At 34.9% G+C, this 22,116-nt stretch overlaps 1 protein-coding gene across 7 annotated transcripts in view; it reads left to right on the plus strand.

The window, feature by feature from the left end:
* SLTM (SAFB-like, transcription modulator) overlaps positions 1-22,116 on the plus strand; it is a 45,007-nt gene that overhangs the window by 5,479 nt on the left and 17,412 nt on the right. For 2 of the 7 annotated variants that reach the window (XM_004687739.2, XM_012728697.1), the window contains 6 exons: positions 6,347-6,411; positions 9,028-9,225; positions 10,074-10,121; positions 18,393-18,420; positions 19,729-20,197; positions 20,827-20,876. In XM_004687739.2, the coding sequence (XP_004687796.1) occupies positions 6,347-6,411; positions 9,028-9,225; positions 10,074-10,121; positions 18,393-18,420; positions 19,729-20,197; positions 20,827-20,876 (858 nt within the window). The remainder of the gene's footprint in view (positions 1-6,346; positions 6,412-9,027; positions 9,226-10,073; positions 10,122-18,392; positions 18,421-19,728; positions 20,198-20,826; positions 20,877-22,116) is intronic. The other 5 variants (XM_004687740.2, XM_012728692.1, XM_012728694.1 and 2 more) reach the window with 5 other exon arrangements.

Consider the following 22,116-nt stretch of genomic DNA (forward strand, 5'->3'; position numbering starts at 1 on the left):
AAAGTGAAATTTTTTTTTAAAGATTTATTTATGCATACAGAACTGGGATACAAGCCAAAGGTACAGGGGCAATGAGAAGATTCACCAGGGACAGAGTAGGGAGCAGAACAGACAGACTGACGAAGTACACTGCTGAGGGGAGCAGCGGGCTGGTCAGGAGAGGTCTGCCACACCATGTGAGTCCCTGGGCAGGCAGGGATCGAACTCATGGGGAAGTGGCTTTAGCTTCTTAGTGCTGTATTTTAACCTGCTACGCCACCAGGGAGGGCCCAGTCTGCCTTTTTAAGATACCTTTCTCAGCAGCACTAGTGGCTCCTCCCTACCCAGATATGTAAAGTATGCCTTAAAAACACGTGAATCATTTTGACATTTTTGTATTCCTCATTAAGTTCTTCCTGTATTGGAAAGACGTATAACTTTGGTTGGTATAGTGTCCAGTGTAGAGGTTTTATATGTTATTTGAATTTCACAAAATCAAACCCTTATTTCTCAGTTTTGTAATCAGCATTTGCCTTATGCAATTGTATATAGTGAATTATGTTTATCACTTTCTCCAGCTGTTTTTGTTTTTTTTTTTAAAGATTTATTTATTTATTTGTACAGAACTGGGGTACAGGCCAAAGATGTGGAGGTTGAGAGGATTCACCAGAGACAGAGCGGAGTACAGAACAGGCAGATAGACGAAGTACACTGCTGAGGGGAGCAGCGGGCGGGTCAGGAGAGGTCTGCCACACCATGTGGTCACCTCCGGGGCAGGCTGGGATCGAACTCATGCAAAAGTGGTTTAAGCTTCTTTGTACTGTGCTTTAACCCGCTGCGCCACCAGGGAGGGCCTCTCCAGCTGTTTTATGTCAAAGGTGGTATGTGTCAAGGATACTGGTGGGGAGATAGGTAAAATTGTCTACTCCCATAAGATACTGTGCTTCTGTTCAGCCATCATCAATATATTCTGAATTAGGGCAGAGGTCTTCAAAATGTATCTCCTCTGTCATAAACTCATGTAAAATGATTTCTGGGAATTAGAAAATAAAAGAATTAGAAACTAGAATCTGGAAATTAAAAAAAAAATTATTAACCTTTAGTATTAGAGACTAATAGAGAGATTGAACCTGGTTCAGGGTTTAAGGATGGAATATCCTGGTTTATATAAGAAGCTGTACCATACTTCTTACATATTACAATAAAAATGCCTTTTTGCGGTGCAATTCAAGAATTAAACTGTTGACATATTAAACTCCTACAGCCTTAGTTAACCTTACAAGGCAGAACTGGCACCCTGGGATAGTAGTTTGCATTATGCCTTAAATTAGGATTTTCCAACTTATAAAAGTGAAATTTTTTTTTAAAGATTTATTTATGCATACAGAACTGGGATACAAGCCAAAGGTACAGGGGCAATGAGAAGATTCACCAGGGACAGATGTGGTCATCTCCTGGGCAGGGGGGGGATCGAACTCATGTGGAAGTGGTTTTTAGCTTCTTAGTGCTGTGCTTTAACCCACTGTGCCACCAGGGAGGGCCAAAAGTGAAATGTTTTTACATAATTAAGTGCTCTGAATATTGAGGACTTTCTTAAAAACTGCTTTTTAAAATATCTTTGGAACTTACTTTAATTTAGTTGCATATTTATTTGGAGGAAGCACCTGCATCAGAGGTGAGCATAGTCTTTATTATCTTCCAGTCTGCCTTTTTATGGTGCCTTTTTCAATAGCACCAGTGGCTCCAAAGTACAAGAAAATCAAAGGTATCCATAATTCCACCACTGTGAATTTCTATCATGGGTAATATTTTATTGATGTAAGGTATGTGACAGTATGTGTACTCATGGGAATTTGCGTTGTAGGACCTTTGTTTTTGCCTTTTCAACAACTAAAATAAGTTTTGTTATCAGAAGATAGAATTTAAATTTTCCCTAGTCTGAAGAATCAAAACAGTAATCTTCCTCCTATATTCTCACCCTGGCTTCTGTAGTTAATCTTTATTATCTCAGTATACACTTTTCTTTAGTCTTTGAGTTCTTTTCTTGTAAGTACAGATACCAGCTTCCTATGCACCTCAGATTTAAGTTCTGTGCTCTGTTGGGGGCCCAGACATTAGTATTTTCTAGAAGCACTCTAGAGGATTCTCATGTGCAGCTACTTAAGAACCACTACTTCCTAGACTGGAGCTTAAAACTTAAACAGCATTTTCTTTCATTTCTCTGCCCATCAGTTGCCACATTATTATATATACTTGGCTTTTATAAAATTCCATGTTGCTTTATTTGTTTCTCACATTACTGAGATATAGTAGTACTATTTTCTTTTTATTGGTAAGATGGAAAATTATGGTTTTGCTTGTATTTTAAAAGTACCCGTGTGTATTTATTTTGGTTATCTTTAGATAACAGATTTTTAAAATAAACATTTGTTGTTTTCCTGATTTAGTATAGTGAATTTATAAGTGAATTTTCTTCATAGTTGATTTTAAAAAGATAAAACAACCTGTTGAATGTCTGTTGTGTTTAAGACAATGAGGCATTTTAAAATGATTTCATTAGTAATTTTTGACAGTAGAGAGATAAAACACATGCAAACAATTAACACAGGGCATTGTTGGTGATTACTTAAGACACTGCAATCCATTGGGTTGTTGGTAGAAATGTTAGTGTTCATTTTGGCTTAGACTCAGAATCTTTCCACCTCTTCTTCAGCAGGAATTTTTTGTCTAAACATTTCCTACGTTTCTTTGCTCCGGTGAATACTTAAGGGGAAAAGTTACTCAGCCACAAAAATTTTTGGCAAATTTGCTGTAAAACCTACTTGCTAAGTATTTTTTGTTGTGGGCTTTTTTTTCTTGCCAGTTTTGAGAGGTATTTCTGAACTTGAAAGAATATTGCAAACCCTTATAAAAGTTGCATTTGGAGGAATGCTTTATTCATAATTCTAAAATAAAATTCTGGAAAATATAAGTTGGAAAGCAAAAATGAAGCTGTTTCTACTTTGTATTTACCTTACTGGATTAGAATATACATATATTTAATTGCACAAACACTTTGTGATTGAGAGACACTTTTTCAGAAGTTACTGGCAAGTTTAAATTAATAAATGAACTATCTTACTCTTCTAAAATCTGAGCATTCTTAGTTCTGAAACATGTCTGACCACAGTGGTTTCATTATGGGCTTGGGGACCTCTACAATTTATGTTTAACAAATAAGGAGGTTTTCTAGTATCATCCTTCTTTCATGTATACATGCTTTTTTGCTTTGCCATTGTTAGGCCATAAAATCACAAAAACTTTATGGTGAATTTTGTGTAATTTCAAATAACCATGTATTTTGACCATAAATAATTTAAGATGTGATGAGTTAATTTTCTTCCATTTTTATTTATTCAGACTATTTGTATTGTCCAGTTTTTCTGTTTTGTTCCTCATAGCATTAAAATTAAGCTTCAGCTACCTTTCATTTAGCTACTTCATCCTGTTTGTGCTACTTTCTTTTGGTCTCATTTACATTTCTGTAGCATATGCCAGATTCTAAAGGACAAAAGAGGTGAAATTGTTGATCAATTTGCTCTAGGAGCTTTGATGGCTTAAATTGAGATAGGAATATAAGTGGTTACTAACTGTACAAAGATCTGTCAGTGGTTTGCTTGCTGGATTTTGATTCTTATTTCTCACCTGTGACTTTACAAAAGTTAGAAATCTGTAGGTGTAGTTTATGGCATCTTTAAAGTTGGGCCTTTACAGTCCTTACTGACTGGATGAAGTTGCGCTTGATGGATGTTCTTTTGACTGGCATGTCACCTCTTGGTCCCAGGGAGGACTGAATTGCAATCCAGACCTTATTAATTACTGGCAGCTTCCCTAGGACTACTCCATTAGCGGCCAGGATATATAGTACTTATTTTTCAGTATGGGACGTATGAAAATCATAGCTTCAAAACTGACAGTGGGACAGAGATGGTGCTTTTTAATCATAAAGGAAGAATTTACAGTATTTTAAATTCAGCATATGTACGACAAGCCCGTTAGAAATTATGAAAGTATTCAAAAGCTAGTGTGTAAAATTTCAGTTTTCTTAAACCATATGTATCTGTCAGGTTATTATTATGGTTTCATTGCTGAAAATATTGTCCTCGTGTTCTACTGTTTGCAAGCTGCTGATGATCATGTCCAGTATTCTGATACAACTGTTGGAAAACAGTAAGGGGTAGCAAACGACCCTTTTGTGTATTTCTGCCTCGGTTCCCTGTTTCTCCTGGGGAAAGTTAGGAAATCTGTCCCATTTAAAAATTTTATAAATGTGGCTTTTGGAGTCTGTTTACACTAAAAAGAACACTTTCAGCAACTTTGTAGTTCTTTGAAGTGTAGCTATTCAAAGATATAAAAGGATTTTGTGGTTTTTGAGGAGTGGGTATTATAGGTCTGGGTTTTGGTAATCAGATTATCGCCATTGGTTGCTTTGCTTTGCTTTTATTTTTTTTTGTAAACAGGAATAATTATTAGTTACGAGAATAAAATGCATTAATATATATAAAGTGAATATTTATCCTCGTGAACCATAGGAACCACTTAGTAGTAATAGTGACTACTATCTTTAAATTAAGTTAATTAACCACTCCTTACTAGAATGGTGCCTTTTATGTAGGTCATAGTAAGACACAGTGGAAAGATTGAGACTCCTTGGCTTCTGATTGTGACTATACTGTTTATTAGCTTTGGGCAAGTTGCTTAACCCCTCTTCTGTAAAATTGTGATTACCTGCACCATGCGCTGTAGGGTGCTTGGAAAAATCAATTGGATAAGTGCTCTGCAAATTGCAAAACAATTTGCAAATCATTTGAGGAAATTCCCTTCAAAACTTTATTACGGATATTATTTGGAAATGTGTGTGTTGGGGAGAGAACCCTATATTTTTTCAAAAAGCTTATTTCTCCCAAGAGGTAACAGCTTTTAAGATTTTTATGTTATGAAACTGTCTCTAAATGTGATAGAAGGATTTAGTGACCTTTTCTCACCTAATACTGTATTCTTTTTCAGAGAAGGAACATCTTCACTTACTTTTTGAAAATAGATTAATAAATACTTTTTGATGTCTTTGTCCTGTGATAACTTTTAATTAACACATTTTCACTAAATAACAAAAATACCTCAAAACTTTGTAAATAGGAAGGGAGCACCCCCTCCCTCCAGCTAAACTTCACCTTTTGTTTTAGTTTCTGGAAAGTCCCCAAGGACAAGGATAAGCCCTCTTTTGTCTTCAGTTGGTAGAGGAAAAATCTTCACTCTTAATCTTGTTTTTCACATACCTGGAAGGCTGTGTATCTTGTTTCCTTCCCTTTTATCTCTCATTCCTGGCCGGGGTTTCAACTTGGGAACAGAAGGAAGGGAATGACAGGTGAGGGGAGTAGGAAAAGGAAGGTGTTCCAATTTTTCTCTACTCAGAAGTTTGAGATAGCTATATGACAGTTTCTGTTTTAGGCAAAGAGAAGTTAGTTTCAGGAAATAAAATGTGTATCTAAGTAAGTAAATTTTTTAAAAATACTAATGTTCCAGCAGCCATATTTTTATAGCATTTCTGATACACTATGGGCTATGAAATTGATTTTTTGTGGACTAGCCTGAAAAGAAAGTTTTAGCATTAGCTCTCTGGAAATCATTTTTAAAGTTCCAGACACCAGTTTGCAGTTTGATAGTTGATGGTTGGGCAGTTAGGCATCTCTCTGGTAGCTATTTAGCCATTTTCAGTCTGAACTAATTTCTACTGTATTCAGTTAGTCATTATGTTATGAGCCCGGTGCTATTTATATTTACACCTTTGGAACAATACAGTGTAAAATTAAAGGCAGTCACTATGTTTTAGGAATTTCTTCTCTAAATGGTGAAGCAAAATGCACTTGATAGTACTGGGCAATATATAATCAACTGGCCAATTGTAAGGTATAATAAATAAGGTGAGAACTTAAGAGGAGTCTTCTTGACAAGGACCATTACAGGTAGACTCTGGGAGATATGAATCTTAACTCAGACTTCTGGTTTTTAGTTAGAATACCATTGGCAGGTGTTGCTACTTCAGGAGAATTGAAGCTAGAGAATTAGAGTGGTGTCAAAAAAAGTGTGTCATATATCAAATCAGTTATGTAGGATTAATTATTTGCTTAGATTACTCTAGAGAAACAGCCTGACGTTTTCAATAAGGCTGTTTGGGACAGCTATGTCCAGGCGGTTTATAAGTAGTTGGCATTAGCTTTTTCAGATGATTTGGGAATAGTGAGTGAGTGATACCTCGGGGTCAAACTGAATGTGTTTTGCTCTAAAAGAAATAAGTGTTGGTTGTTAGCCCATTTTCCTTCTTTCGTAGGTAAAAAACAGGAAGCAGATGAGTTGAGTGGAGATGCTTCTGTGGAAGATGATGCTTTTGTCAAGGTAAAGTGTTAATTACACCAGGATAAGATGCTTATTTTGAGCCTAGTATTTTGCATGATGGATTCATGCAATTTACTTAAACAATAGATACTAAATTACCTGGGTAAATAGACACATATAATATTGTCAGTCTCATTAATTTTGATAGTTGGGAAATATAGCAGAAAAATTTGACTTTAGTTAAATGAGCTATAAAACTGAAAATGTTTGTATAGACCTTTAAGTAGCATTCTGAGAGCAGAGAAACAGCTGCAGGACAATTGATATGTTAGTTCCTGGACAAGATAGTGCAATGAAGGATACTGATAATTTTTCATCTTCCATAGCATTTAGCTTTTGCGTTTTGTCTATAGAACTTAGATTAATGTAGTCCTTAAAACAAAAAATGCTGATGTGTTGCTACTTACTAAAAGTCAAATTAAGAAATTTGTTTTGTCCTTTAAAGATAAATAATCCAGATTGTTTGGGGGTGTGGGGAGTTTGGTTTGGTTTTGGTTTTTTACTAAAAAGGAATTATTTCAAAGCTGACCACCCAGAAAAATTACATAATTTTAACTGGAGTTGTGGCAGTTATGGATACTAAATTACTTTTAATCATAAGATTTTTTTGCGTTTGTCTTCATTTTAATAAAATGTTATTTGCTCCTTACTGATTATCTTACTTAAGTAGTGTGATATTTGCCAAATTATTTAAAGGATAGTTGCTTATGTACATTTATATTTCCGTGTATTGCAGTTTTTGTGTAGAGTCCATATTGTCATAACATCTCTGTATGTCTGTGTGCTCCACCAGGAAGTCAGCTCATATCCAGTCACTCACCCTTCTTGTACTGCCTAGCTCTCAGCCCTCCCCACATTACATATACACAGACTCACACTTTGTACCTTGCACTTTGAGAGCAGGCACAGAGAAAAAAAATGCTTGAGGAGTTAACCCTGCATCAGATAACTTTAGGAAATATTTGTCTAGGGATTCATCAAAATTGATGATTGTATGGCTGTAGTCAGCTTTTGTCTGAGCACTTTAGAATTGTTCAGTCTGTATTGTTGCCTTTGTGGTATATCTTGCATTAGTTTGTTCCTTTCTTCTTACATTCTTTAGTAGTCTTTGTACAAAAGTGTCTATTATGAAGCAAAAATTATCTGTAAGCTGGAAAAACTGTGACACAATAAAATCAAGTCATGTGATTTTCAAATCAGTTTCAGCTCTTTAGTTCATAAAAATGTTACATTTGAAATGTTATAAGGAGACATACACCTCTGTTCACCAATGTAGTACTCTCTTACATGTGATGCACAGCGCACCTTTGTGTTATTAAGTGAACCTGGTAATGATGTGTACAATGACAAAGGACTTTTTTTTCTTTAATAAAAAAAAGTCTTATTTAAATACAGTTTTAGTTTCTTTATATTTTTTTACTTTGGAAATATCAGTATATTTGGTGTATTTCATAGGAATTAAGTGAATATACTTTCTTTGCCTCCCAGTGTTGGCAGTTTTGGAGTTTATATAGTATTGGTGGGTAAATATAACTTGCCACTTAGATATAGGAATAGTGTAGGAATTAATTGTTATATAAATGAGGAGAATGCTTAGAATTGTTGATATTTCAGAATAGATCAAGTTCCCTCCATGACTTCCCATTTTTTGGAGGGAGTCGGTGGTGGTACTTTTCTAATATCATATAACTACTTAACTCCATTTTCAATCCCCAAAGTTCCTCCACTCTTGTATGCTGAGTCTTCAGACCTACTATCTTTGAGTGCCCTCTGCCTAAACTCTCCGCATTCCAAAACAATTACATTGCTTCTCTGAGGCCAACGCCCTCAGAATTTCTATTCTCTTCTTCAGTTCACTTGTGACTAACTAGTAGTCATGTCCCTCCCCTTTCCCCCTTTTAACCTAGAAAGATTTTGTTAAATCTACATTTACTCTAAAAATAGAAAAGGAGAAATGAATGTTCATTTGCTTTCCACCCTTTCTCTGCAGTTAGAGGAAACTTAAACAGATTGCTGCTTTTCTTTGTTTCTGCTTAAGTACTATGTAATTCATAAACACTGAGGGGCAAACAGACATTGCTTTACAGAGACAGTCCCAACCTAATTTCGTTCCCTTACTTAACTGACGATATGGAGAAATAATACATTTTTAAAAAATACATTGAAATTAATTATTTGTATATATTTAAGAATGGCCATTGGTGTAATATTTGGGATTCTTTGTTATTCATTAGGGATAAACATGTAATATTTGAGACTTAAAAGATCTTTGAAACTAAATCAGTGTATGGCACGTGGAGAAATGAAATTACTTCTTTGAACCAGTCCCCTAGAACAGCATCTAGGACGTGACTTTGAAAACACTAAATAAAATTTGAGAGCATGACTACTGGCAAGCCAACTAGTGTAAGAGATTTGGGAACTTGTATGCATGGTTTAATGACTTTGGTGTTAGATCCCTTTTATTTTTAAGGTAAAATGATTAAATTTTCACTTTGAGAATAATGTCAGAATTATAAAATTTAAAACCTTTAGAGATATAAATTACCAAAAACGTTTGGTGGATAGCCTACACTACTTTGCTCTAGTTGTACCAAATTTTCTTACCATTAAAAGGACTGTGAATTGGAGAATCAAGAGGCACATGAACAAGATGGAAATGACGAACTAAAGGACTCTGAAGAGTTTGGTGAAAATGAAGAAGAAAACTTGCATTCCAAGGAGTTACTTTCTGCAGAAGAGAACAAGAGAGCTCATGAATTAATAGAGGCAGAAGCAATAGAAGATTTAGAAAAAGACGACATCGAAAGTCAGGTCTTTAGCCAGTTTATTTGAAATGTGACTCAGATAAATTAGACACTAAAGTATTTTCTTTTAATTCAATGTGGGAGTCTCATTTAAAAAAAAGGTTTTTATATTTATCAATCAGCCAAAGTCCTACTGCTGACAGGACCTTTAAAATACTTGCTTATCTTCCACATTTGTATTTATTTTTACATAATAGCTGTCATGCTATAAGTTGCTATTCTATATAGTATTGTCACATTTGACTTCATAACCTGTATATTTTATGGCATACATAATCTATTAGACTGCTTTCCGTGTGTCTAATGGCCACGTCTTTAATTTCAGATATTTGAGTTTTAAGTTGTTTTCTCCCTCACTATAAATTAGTGTAACGTTTCATTTTGGCCTTGCCAACTTTACCTTTATTTTTTTTTTTTTCACTTACTGCCTTACTAGATATAAATGGGTGACTTTCTTTATTTGCTAATTATCAAGGGTAGGGAAATTATGACAGCATATAATTTCAAAAATCATTTCTTTGAGTGATAAACACCATTTGACCTTCTTTGAAGTATGATATAGTACATATTTTAAAAAACCATCAGGGGGCTAGGGAGTAAATGTTAGTATCCATGCTTAAAGCACTTCTAGCTCAGTAAGTAAAGGGCTCAAGGAAGAGATTTTTTTCTGATTCTCTATTAATGTAACATTTTTGTTGGCATAAAAAAACTAACCTTATTATTAAGCATTAACTTAGAACCCACACAGTATCATAGACTGAACACAAGGCAAGCGATAATCAGGTGTAGCATAAAAGAATTCTCATGTTACTCAGATAATTTATAAAGCAAAGCTATTGTATACCCTTTTACTAGGAAATTGAAGCTCAAGAAGGTGAAGATGATACCTTTCTAACAGCCCAAGTAAGTTTACATTTAGTCATATGAATTTGATATTGTGGGTGGAAGGGCTTGGAAAAGGAATCTTAATTTTGAATTCATAATTTTTTAATTTATAAAACTTCCTTACATCTAATGCTATTTATTCAATATATAAAAATGCTTAAATTTGAAAACTGAAATTTCTTTTGCCACAAAGGTAATTGGAGATTATTATAAGGAGGTTCCTACCATTTTCAGAATAAAAATAAAAACAGTTAATCCTTTCTATAAAACTTAACTTGTTTACTAGTCTTTTGAGATGTCAACACCCTCCTTGAGTTAATTTTTTCTGTCACTTTGATGTAAAATAAATCCTTCAGCAGTATTAATATCCTTTTCAAAGCTTTACTTAAGTATTTTGTTAACATGCCTAATAGGAGGGACATAGTATAAAAATCTGTTTTAGAAATTAACTTGGAATGTGTAGATGTGTATGTGTGTGTAGAAAATGAGTGCTCTTCTACTGTGTTTTAAAATTTGCTATTGGCATGTGATATACAATGTCCGGATCTACAGTGTGCATTTTGACTTTTAAAATTTTTTGATACACTTTATATATAATGCATAGTGTACATTTAAAAGTATGAGTTAACCTGTGTTATGAACATTTATAGTTCAGTTTCTGTGGTAGTTTTTTTTTTTTTTAAGATTATCTTTTTCTGATATACTTTTATAGCTCAGTTTCTGTGGTAGTTTTTTTTTTTTTTTTTAAGATTATCTTTTTCTGATATACTTTGTGCTCAAGAACCCTTGGCTACTTTTTTTATTTGAAGTACACTTCCAAATAGAGATTGGATTCCCTCTATTTACTGGATTTAGAAACAATTTCTCACGGTTACTTCCTCACTATGGTATTTACCAGAAGAGTATCTAGTGAGGCTCATATTTTAAAAACAGCTTAGCTCATTGCCTGAGTTCATACCATCTTTCCCGTACTTGTCTAGCCTTGCTGATGGGCCCTAAGTGCTGGTGATGCTGTATGTGGCTGACTCTATTTATTGCAGTGAGAAGATAAATTGCATTTCTGAAAGAAGTGTTTCTGATAACTTAGAATATTCAGAAAAGCATTGTTGGGGCTGTGAAAGTCTATAGCCTTGTCTCCTAACAGATCTCCAGATATGTTTGTTTCTGTGTGATGAAGAACAGATGAGGAAAACTAGGTCTCAAATTGAGGGGAGTACCCTTTCTGTATTAGTTTGAAAGGGTGGAGTTAATGTCTTCATACTCTCTGGTAACTAATCTTTGAATTTCCATCAAGGGCTACTCCTACAGTTGTACAGATTGTGAATTGTGTGAAGGCATTATTTCTAAGGGCCCCATTCACATAATAGAGTAAATTTATTCTGTAAATTAAACTTAAGAAATGGGTGCCTTTTTGTAATTTTCACAAAATTTTTGGGCCAGAGATGGCCTTGCTCCGATTCCCTTTGAATGTTTAGTCTTATCAAGAGGCAAGATTTACTTTTGTACAGAATATAGGGAGGTTATATCTTCAGGGAAGTTTTTTAAGTAAAATGATTTTTCCCTCTTAACAAATAATGCACTGTGGAACATTTAGAAACATAAATGTTTCTGGGTCCCATCATGATCTAATGCTTGTATACATGTTTAATAATTGTTAACTAGTTATGTATTGTTTGACATGCATTAAGGACTACTACAGACTAGAACATCACCAGCTTCAACTGTTACAACTCAAAGCAGTCTTTTTTTTTTTTTTTAAAGGCATACAGAACAGGGTTCTAAGCCAGAGGTGCAGGGGCAGTGAGAGATTTTATCAGAGACAGAATGGGGAGCAGAACAGGTAGATCCATGAAGTACACATTGAGGGGAGCAGCGGAGGAGTCAGGAGAAGTCTGCTGTGCCATGTGGATTACCTCGGGGCAGTGATCCAACTCACACTGAAATGGCTGCGGCCAGCTTTGCAGTGCTATGCTTTAACCTGCTGCGCCACCAGGGAGGGCCTGTTACCAACTCACGGCAGTCATGTTTCACCTGTACCTCCACACACTTTCCCCTTTGTCTATTATTTTAGAACAAATCCCAGACTTCATCCTTTACCTCCACACACTTTCCCCTTTGTCTGTTATTTTAAAACAAATCCTAGACTTCATATTCAGTATGATCTCAGAACATATTTTCTTTTTTTTTTCAATTCTAATAAAAGGTTTTTACTATCAAATATATGGTTAGTATTCTGATGTTCAGTTGTGCAGAGATTTTTTTTTTTAAAGATTTATTTATTTATGCATACAGAACTGGGGTACAGGCCAGAGGCTCAGGGGTGGCGAGAGGCTTCTCCAGAGACAGAGTGGGGAGCAGAACAGGCAGATGGACGAAGCACACTGCTGAGGGGAACAGCAGGCGGGTCAGGAGAGGTCTGCCGCCCCATGCGGTCACCTCTGGGGCAGGCGGGAATCGAACTCATGTGGAAGTGGCTTTAGCTTCTCAATGCTGTGCTTCAACCCGCTGCACCACCAGGGAGGGCCCAGAGATTTTTTTTTATAGGTTTTGTTTGTAATCCAATACAAATAAGTTCTACATGTTGTGAGTGGTTAACATGTATACCAGATCTCTTTTACTCTAAAGGTTTTACCCTTTTCTACCCCACTTTATTTGTTGAAGGAATTGAGCTGTTTATCCAAAGAGCAAGGGTTGACAGTTTCTCTTAAAGGACAGGATAGAAAATATTTTAGCCATTTTGGGCCTTTTGATCTATATCAATATTATTCAACTCTGCCATGTAGTGTGGAAGCCACCACAGGTAGTAGCTAAATGAATAGGCCTAACTGTTTTAATTAAAAATATTTACAAAAACAGACAATAATGTAGTTTGCCAACCACTCCTCCAGAGTTTCTAGATTTTGCTGACTACATACATGTTTACTTTATTTCCTATAAGTTGTTATTTGTGGTAGGATCTAAAGCCTTATTTATTCAATTCAGGGTCTCCTGATTTCCAGCACAATCACTGCTTCATAGTGTTATATTTAAGGTAGTGTTGCATTCTATTTAATGTGTGTGTTGGGTGATATGTCATTGGTGATCCATACCACATTTGTTTATTAGGGTGATCAAAGTGGTGATATACTCTCATTCTTACCTAGAATTTCCCTAGGAAGATAAAGTTACTATCTGCTGTGTGGTTCCCCACGCAGTGTTAAAGTTTACCCAAAAAACCCAGGGTATATAGTTGGTTCTTTCTATTTGCTGCCTTTCAGTGTAGTGATCTGAACAGTGACTTTTTTCTCCTTTTATTTCATTTTGAACTAATGGCCTAACTCTGCTTAGTTATTTCAATTCACTGTAGTTACTACACTTTTAGTGTGCAGATTGCCTTATCTGTAGTTAGTGAGAACCTCTTAGGGTGGACTCTTGAGTTCTTTCACTGTGAACCTAGTAGTTCTTGATTGTTCCTTGTTTTCTAATATGAAACGGTGTTCCATTTCCTGCCCCAGACCTGAAATTAGCTGGGTTTACCTTTTAGTGGTAAATGGCATTTTAAGACAATAAGCTTGATGGTAGGGGTTCATTGCTACTGGGTCATTGATGTTGATGTTTTCTAGGCTTTTTTGGGAAAGATTTATTTATTTATGCATACAGAATTGGGGTATAGGCCAGAGATGTGTGTGAGGGAGGGTGGGTCAGAGGACTCACCAGAGGCAGAGTGGGGAGCAGAACAAGTAGATAGACATACAGAAATACACTGCTGAGGAGAGCGGCGGGTGGGTCAGGAGAGGTCTGCTGTATCATGTGAGTCACCTTCCCGGCCACGGATCCAACTTGTGCTGCAGTGGCTACAATAATGTCATAGTGCTGTGCTTTATTTAACTCTGTACCATCAGAGAGGGCTCTTTTTAGGCATTTTCAATGTATAGTGCTAGAGAATGTGTGGGGTTTTGTTGTTAGTACTTTTAAAGTAAATAGATTTGAAATACATTTAAGTTCATAGGTTAAGAATTTTATGTATCTCATAAAACATACAGTTCTTAGAATCATTATCCCAACACTACCAGTGATAAATTACTGAAATAATTTAAGATTTTTTTTTATCCGCTGGCTACATCTGTCATGAGAGTGTACCCCTCCCGAAATGAGCAGATTACTGTGTATTTTAGACTAGTCCTGTCATATCATCAACTAATAGGCTAACATGTTACGTTTTTGTTTTCATGATTTAGGTTTTTTTTCTTTTTTCGCTCTGTAACTCCTTGTGAATCTATAATTATTTTAAAATAAAATGTTAGCATATTTAGTCAAATGTCATAATTATTTAAAATAACATTTCCAATGCAAAAGCTATGAGATAAAGTATTCATCGATCTCCTTCACCTGTCCTTTTGCTGGTGGACTTGTAATTTACTCTTCTGTTACCTACTTAAAAAACATAAGCAGTAGGCAGTAAATTTGCTTATGGATATATTTATTTTTAATAAGGCCAGACTTCAGACTCTGTCTTGATGCCTACATTTTTAACCTTTAGGTATTAATAGTCTCTAGATTATTTGTCATACTAAATAGAATTTGGTTTGGGTTCTGCTTCTGTTATTAAAAGATTGTGACTTTAGACAGGTTCTCTTAGTTAATATGTAAATGAACATTATTATAATTCCTACCCGCTAGATTGATGTGAGGATTAAGCATAGATCTTGACACATATTATATGTGTAGTTAGTGGCTATTTGTTTTATTTTTACTTACTTGAAATTACAACTAACTAGAGAACTATCTGGAAAACTTTCTCTACAGTGGTTTTTTTTTTTTTAAAGATTTTTTATTTATTTATGTATACAAAACTGGGGTATAGGCCAGAGTTGCAGGGGCAGTGAAAGTATTCACCAGAGACATACTGGGGTGCAGAACAGACAGACTGACAAAGTATACTACTGAGGGGAGCAGTGGGCAAGACAGGAGAGGTCTGCCCTGTCTGGCCAGGGATTGGACTTGTGCTGAAGTGGCTGCAGCTAGCTTTATTTTCATATATGAGATATATTTTTCCAAGATAAACTTTAACCCATTGCACCACCAGGGATGGCCCTCTCTACAGTGTTCTTTAGATTTATTTATGCATATAAGAATTGGGATGCAGGACAGGGCAGGGGGTAGCACTAGCATGGTAAGAGTACTTACCAGAGAGCAGTGGGCACAACAGAAGATGACTGGCCACATAAGCTTCATAGTGCTGCTCTCCATCCCGTTGCACCACCAGCGAGGCCCCTACAGTGTTTATAATGATTGAAAAATTTCCTGTTATTCTCAGTTGATCCTTTTCTATTTGCCTTTACTCTTATTGTTTGACTAATAGTGCTTTTTTTGTTTGCTTGAATCTGTATACCTCTCAAAGCCAGGTTTATCTCATCTCCTACATAATAGTTTTCTGTAATGTCTCTTTTTTATCTAGGACTTTTACTCTTTACAGAGAACTTTTTACACCCATTATCTTACTTAATCCTGTACATCATATTTAGATTACATGTTATCTCTACTTACTAGGTGAGGTGAAGTTCACCTAAATAGATGACAATATCAGAGAATAACTATTTCACTAGTAAAGACAGGATAAGAAAGTTAAATCTCATGATTCCAACCCTGCTAGTCTTTTTATTAAAATAACTCCGAGCTATTGAATATTGTTTTCTGGATTCTGTTACACTTTCACAGTGCTGCAGTTAAGTACAAACATAATGCATGATCAGTTGAATATAATACATGATTAGTTGAGTCCCTCTACCTAAAGATAGCAGTGCCTTACATTCTTTCAACAAATATTTATTGAGTGCATACTTTGTAACAGATACTTGTATTTCTCAGATTCATTAGCAGGTAGCCAGATAGCAGTCACGGTGATGATTGAGGGTAATTTTGAATGTTTGTTTTAAATGAGTTAGGCTGAATACTATCTTCATACAAGTCAAGGAGGACTTCCAGTGGTGATCTTCCTACTTAGCCGCATACATGTATCACAGATTAAGCTACGGTTAGGTAGTAGAATGGGTATACTAGTGAGTACTTTGTAGGTAAATCATAGGCCTGTCTTTGTTTTCTTGGTAATCTTTGCTTCCACTAGAATGCAATAAAAATAGAAAAGCTTTGTATATGAATTTTGGCATTTGATGAAAGAATGAAAGATTGTAGATCACACCTCAAATATAAGTACCTGTCTTATAGAGCATTTGCTTCATTTTCATATGTGAGATATATTTTTCCAAGATAAACTAAAAAGGTAGTTAATCTAAAAGAATGCCTCACATTGTGGTTATTTACTATATTCCTTATTCTGAAAAACTTTCCAGTGGAACAGAATGAATTTCAATGGGGACACATCATGTCTTTGCATATATATCATTTAAAAAGGAAAACTCTCCCACTGCATTTCTTGACTTGTTTCCTTATTACAAGGATTATTTAGGACTTTTAGCAGTGTTGTGCATACTATGCATATTGCACATTAAAACATGTGCATTGATGGCGTGTTTTTTTTTTTTTTTTAAACTAACCTTAGGTTTTTTTTGTGTGTGATTTATCTTTACTGTTGGTTGCTTTCTAGAAGCTGGGTCAAATCCCTTTCTTAGGGAACATTTAAATATATGTAATAAAGCTAATGTTACCACTATTTTGAAAACATGAAATTATGAAACATATTGAGTAGTGAGCATAAAGTACTTAAACCTTTACCAGTTTACTTTAACAACTGGAAATAACATTAATGACTGGCAGGGGAACTACATCAGAAAGGAATTTGGCTTTGACATGATAGTATTTTTAAAGTTTGAGGTTAGTTTTAAAAATAGCAAATACCTTTTGCCATAGTTTTCCTTGAATTTATTAGTAACCTCTTGAATGGTGTATAGTTGGCATCATGGATAGATAAAGGAGAAGCAAGTTGCATTCTTTGTCTGCTTTTGAATAAATGTTCAGATGTCCCAATTTATCTTTCCAAGATTAATTGCTAAAGTAAAAGATAGCTTAGAACAAAAAGATTTATATGATTTCAGCATACCACATTCTTCCTTTGCTGCCACTTCAACCAAATTAAAGCATTTTTCTTTCCTTTCTAAATGTTGCAGGCTAGGAGCATAATGATTAAAATTAAATTTCGGTATCATAATTTGTTAGGAAATGTTAGAACACAATACACTGGATTTATGTAATGACGGGACTCAATATTTCTGTCAACCAGTAATTTTAGTTTCACATAAGTAATATAAAATTGAAAAAGTAATTTTAAAATTATTTCTTAGAAATGATTTTTACCAATATGATTTTGAGCATATGGTAAAATATTTGGCATGTTAAAGAAATGCATGCTTTTTTAAAAAAAGATTTATTTTTATTTATGCATACAAGGTCTAGGGTGTCGATCAGAGATGCAGGGGGAGTGGGGGTGAGAGGATTCACCAGCTACAGAGTGGGAAGCAGAAGACAGATCTACTGAATTATACTGATGGGGGGGATCAGTAGGCAAGACAGGAGAGGTCTGCTGTACTATGTGGGTTAGCTCCCTAGTCAGAGATCAAACTCTTATTGAAGTGGCTAGTCATAGAGTGATAGTGCTGACACTTTAACTCCTGCGCCACCAGGAGGCCCAGAATTTTCCTTTTGTATATTCCTGTTTGCAAGGTAGCACATACTTACTGTTAAATTGGGTAAATCATTTTTATCGTTTAAATAATTTTTTAAAATGTGAGTTACTTGTTTTGATGCACAAATACAGTTATATGTTAATGACTACCAGTGTATACATGACAGATAAAAAGGAATGAATAATTTTAAATTAACTACTCTTCTCACTTCTGAGATGCCCCAAAAGGGAGTATTTTATATTTGTATATTAAAATACATTTAGACTTTTCAAAATATGTCTTCAGGTTATACTTTTGGTAATAGTTTTAATAGTATGCCCTAAGAGTGCCTTTGAGCTGAATTGCAAAATAATCAGGTCAGTTTTTTTTATTGCCAGCTTTTTGATATAAGATTTGAGTTACATATGAGTTACATGAAGTAGTTTTGAATAGTGAAACTAATAAAATTCATTATTTAGCTAATCATTGACAGATACCTGTTTTCTTATCTAAAATTGTGTGTATCAGACTTTTCTCTAAATGGGTTCTTGTTCTCATTGGCAAACCCTATATTTGCCAATGATAGGTATCCTAATTAATATTACTTAATTAACTTGACTGATTTTATACTCTTACTAAAATCCAGTTTTATGTGAATTCATTTTACATTTGCTTATTCTTTGAATTTCAGGATGGTGAGGAAGAAGAAAATGAGAAAGGTATGTTTGATGTTAAGTAGAGTTTAAAATTTGTTGACATTTAGAAAAACAGTAAATTATATGAAAGTATTCCTTAGTTGAAATCTTATTTTTGAAATGAGTTTGTTTTCAAATTTATCAATTTAATGAATTAAGTTAGAACCTTGGTTTTATTTTTTCAATTGATTTTAATTTTCCTTTTTATATTTAAGATATGTTCTAAGTGGTACATATCAGTTACTGTAGTGGGCACTGCCTTTTTCTGCTTAACACAATTTTAATTTTATATTTTAAAATAACTTCTAGCATACGGTAAGTTGATTATATCCTTAAGACTGGCACTGCAGTAACTTGTATGTGCTTACTGGAGTCCTAATGTGTAATGGGTAATGAATTTTACAGCTAGTCCTAAAAATGGGTGGGTGAGTAGGAGACTGACTTTTATGTGCTGCTTAGAGAAACTTTCATACAGTTTCTGACAGTTTTAGTCTCATCCAGTACAATTACAGTAATAGTAAAACATGTGGTCGGTACAAGATCATGGCAGAGTACTTGGACAGAAGTCAAAGGATAAGGATCCTACTTTGGACTAGAAAGGACATGGAACAGGGTTCTGAGCAAGGCAGAATGAAAAGTCTAGAAGCAATGATGAAGTAAAGATACTGACTGAAAATCTCATATACCTGAAGCCCTTCTATTTTGGGGGAATGGAAGATATCTTTGAAAATGGTAATTGCGGGACTGACTGGACAGGATGAAGACTGGAAATAACCCATTTCCTGAACATAACGAAGCAGGCCATCTTTGGAGCCTCTGTACCAGTTTTCCATATGGTTCTGGACTACGCAACAATTCAACAGGAAGAGTGAAAAAGATGCCTTGAAATATCCTGAAGACTGACTGACATCCTCAGACTGTGAATTTTCAAGATATATCACCATGGGAGTTCAGAAGGTCATCAGGGTTAAATTCCAGGATGATTCGAACATTGAATATTCTGCACACTTGCCATTATCTCATGAAGGATAAAAGTCTTCTATATGCATTAACTTACAACCAGAAATGAAGAACTGGTATCATCAGCATGGAACCATTTCCACCCTTTTGTTGTTTGGTATTTGTATGTAGAAATCATTTTTTCCATGAAGAATAAGTGATCCTGGGTAAAGGATTGTTTATGTTAGTTAATACCCTTGTGTTTTTTTTTCCCTAACCTTCCATCAGTGCTAATAACTGGCTTTATATTTTCTAGGTCCTATTCTAGCTTATGAATATGAAATTGTTTAAACTTCTTGTTTTGCCATATTTATTCCTGTTAAATCCTCTTAGATATAGCAGGTTCTGGTGATGGTACACAAGAAGTATCTAAACCTCTTCCTTCAGAAGGGAACCTAGCTGAGGCTGATCACACAGCTCATGAAGAGATGGAAGCTAATGCGACTGTGAAAGAAGCTGAGGATGACAACATCTCGGTCACAATCCAGGCTGAAGATGCCATCACTCTGGATTTTGATGGTGATGACCTCCTAGAAACAGGTAAAAATGTGAAAATTACAGATTCTGAAGCAAGTAAGCCAAAAGATGGGCAGGACGCCATTGCACAGAGCCCGGAGAAGGAAAGCAAGGATTATGAGATGAATGCGAACCATAAAGATGGTAAGAAGGAAGACTGCGTGAAGGGTGATCCTGTCGAGAAGGAAGCCAGAGAAAGTTCTAAGAAAGCAGAATCTGGAGACAAAGAAAAGGATACTTTGAAGAAAGGGCCCTCGTCTACAGGGGCCTCTGGTCAAGCAAAGAGGTTTGTTTTTCTATGTCAGTTCTTTACGATACTGAATTCCAGCATTCAATAAGATCACTCTACATTAAGGGGGTGGCTTCAAGACCATGTACAGTAATTAGTACTTATGATCCTGCCTATAATATTTTTGACCGTCATAAGTTACTTTAAAAAAAATTTCAAGATCTTCGTAATATGCAGTGTGTCCTACTGATTGCATTGTCGAATTGTCAGCATATATTTGGTTTTTTTTTTTTTTTTGGTTGTTTTTGTTTTTGTTTTTTTTTTCAAATTGACAAATTTTTTGTGTTTTATTTTTAAAAATCCTTGTGATGATGGTTAATGAACAACTATCAGTCCTAAGAACACAAAATGAAGTCAAGTCCCAGTCCTGAAATCTGGAGAAGATGGCCATATATCCACTGAATAGAATTGTCAGAAAATCTAGATCTTCAGGCATCTTGGGGAAAATCAGTGCAAGAATCCTAAGGGAACCATTTGTTCAAATAACCTAATCTAGGCCTTTGGAATTGTTAATTTGTGTGAATAGCACTAGTCTGAAATACAGTCTATATGAAGCTGTTCGAGTTTTGGATTTTTTTCTTTTGTTTTTTTGTTTTCAATTTTCTTCTGGTAATTTGCTTCTTTAGCTCTTCAAAGGAATCTAAAGACAGCAAGACATCATCCAAAGATGACAAAGGTAATGAATTTTTTCCTTTTATATCATTTGTAAATTGCATATTTTTGTTAAAAACTAATAATTGGGGCTTTCATTAACATTTATTCCTTAAACATCAGTAAACTAAAAATTTTGGATGACCTTTGCTATAGTAAATTCTTGGTATGATTGAGCAATTACTATTTGTTTACATTTTAAATTTATTTGTAGTCATTTGTGACCTCCACATACCCACACAACCTTTACCCTGTTCTGTCTGTTAGGAAATGTGCTATAAATACTTGTGTATACTTGTGGAGTATGGCATTTAGAAAGAAATATCTCTAATATTTGCTTACTTTGTTCATTTATTGAAGGAAGGCAAGCTTACAAAATAGAAGTAATATATGGTATTTTTGTCTTCAGGGTTTGCTTTCTAATTGAGCTTACTTTGGATGAGTTTGATGTAAAAAAGTTTTGTGTTAAAGTGTCATGAGCTTAAATATTTGATTGCTTTCTGTTATTGGGAAGTCTCTCATTACCTGGCCTATAGTTTCATCTCATACACATGCTGCCCTCTTAAAAAATATTTGTTTTCTATAAAAGCATTTTTGAGGAAATTACCTATTCAAGTAATGTGAAATTCTGAACTGCCTCCTGAGTGCTTAAAGAAGTGTTATGTGTTCTTAGATTTAATTAACTTTGTTGCGGAAATTTTAGTAACTGACTTAGTAATTGACAGTTGCAATGCCCGTGTCCCTTACATCCTTGTTAATGAATAAAATATAATTAAACTTATAAGTATTATCTTTTAAATTTAGCAGTTTAGTAGTTCTGGTTAAATTTAACTTCTTCCTATAAAAAATTTTTCTGTAATTAAGAGCAGTCCCTAAATAAAATGCTTGCCTGTGACCAAAAAGCAACACAAACATTTTATGAAATAAAGTAGATTCTTTAGGGCCTCCCTTGGCCTAGGGATTAAGTCTCAGCGCTGTCACCAGTATGGCCTGAGTTTGATCCCCAGCCAGGAAGCTGACCCTCATAATGGCACAGCAGAGTTTTCCTGTCTTATCTTCTGCTCCCCTTAGCAGTGTATTTCAGTAGGTTGGCCTTTTCTGCTCCCCAACTTATCTCTGGTAAGCCCTCTTACTTCCCCACACCTCTGGCCTATACCCGAGTTCTTCTAGAAAAAATAAATTAAATCTTAAAAAAAAAAAAGTCATTTAAAAAATAAGTTAGTTGATGAATGTATTTCTTAACAATAGAAATGGCATCGACATTA

The sequence above is a fragment of the Condylura cristata genome, unplaced genomic scaffold (assembly GCF_000260355.1).
Source record: "Condylura cristata isolate star-nosed mole 26May11 unplaced genomic scaffold, ConCri1.0 scaffold00023, whole genome shotgun sequence".
NCBI lineage: Eukaryota > Metazoa > Chordata > Mammalia > Eulipotyphla > Talpidae > Condylura > Condylura cristata.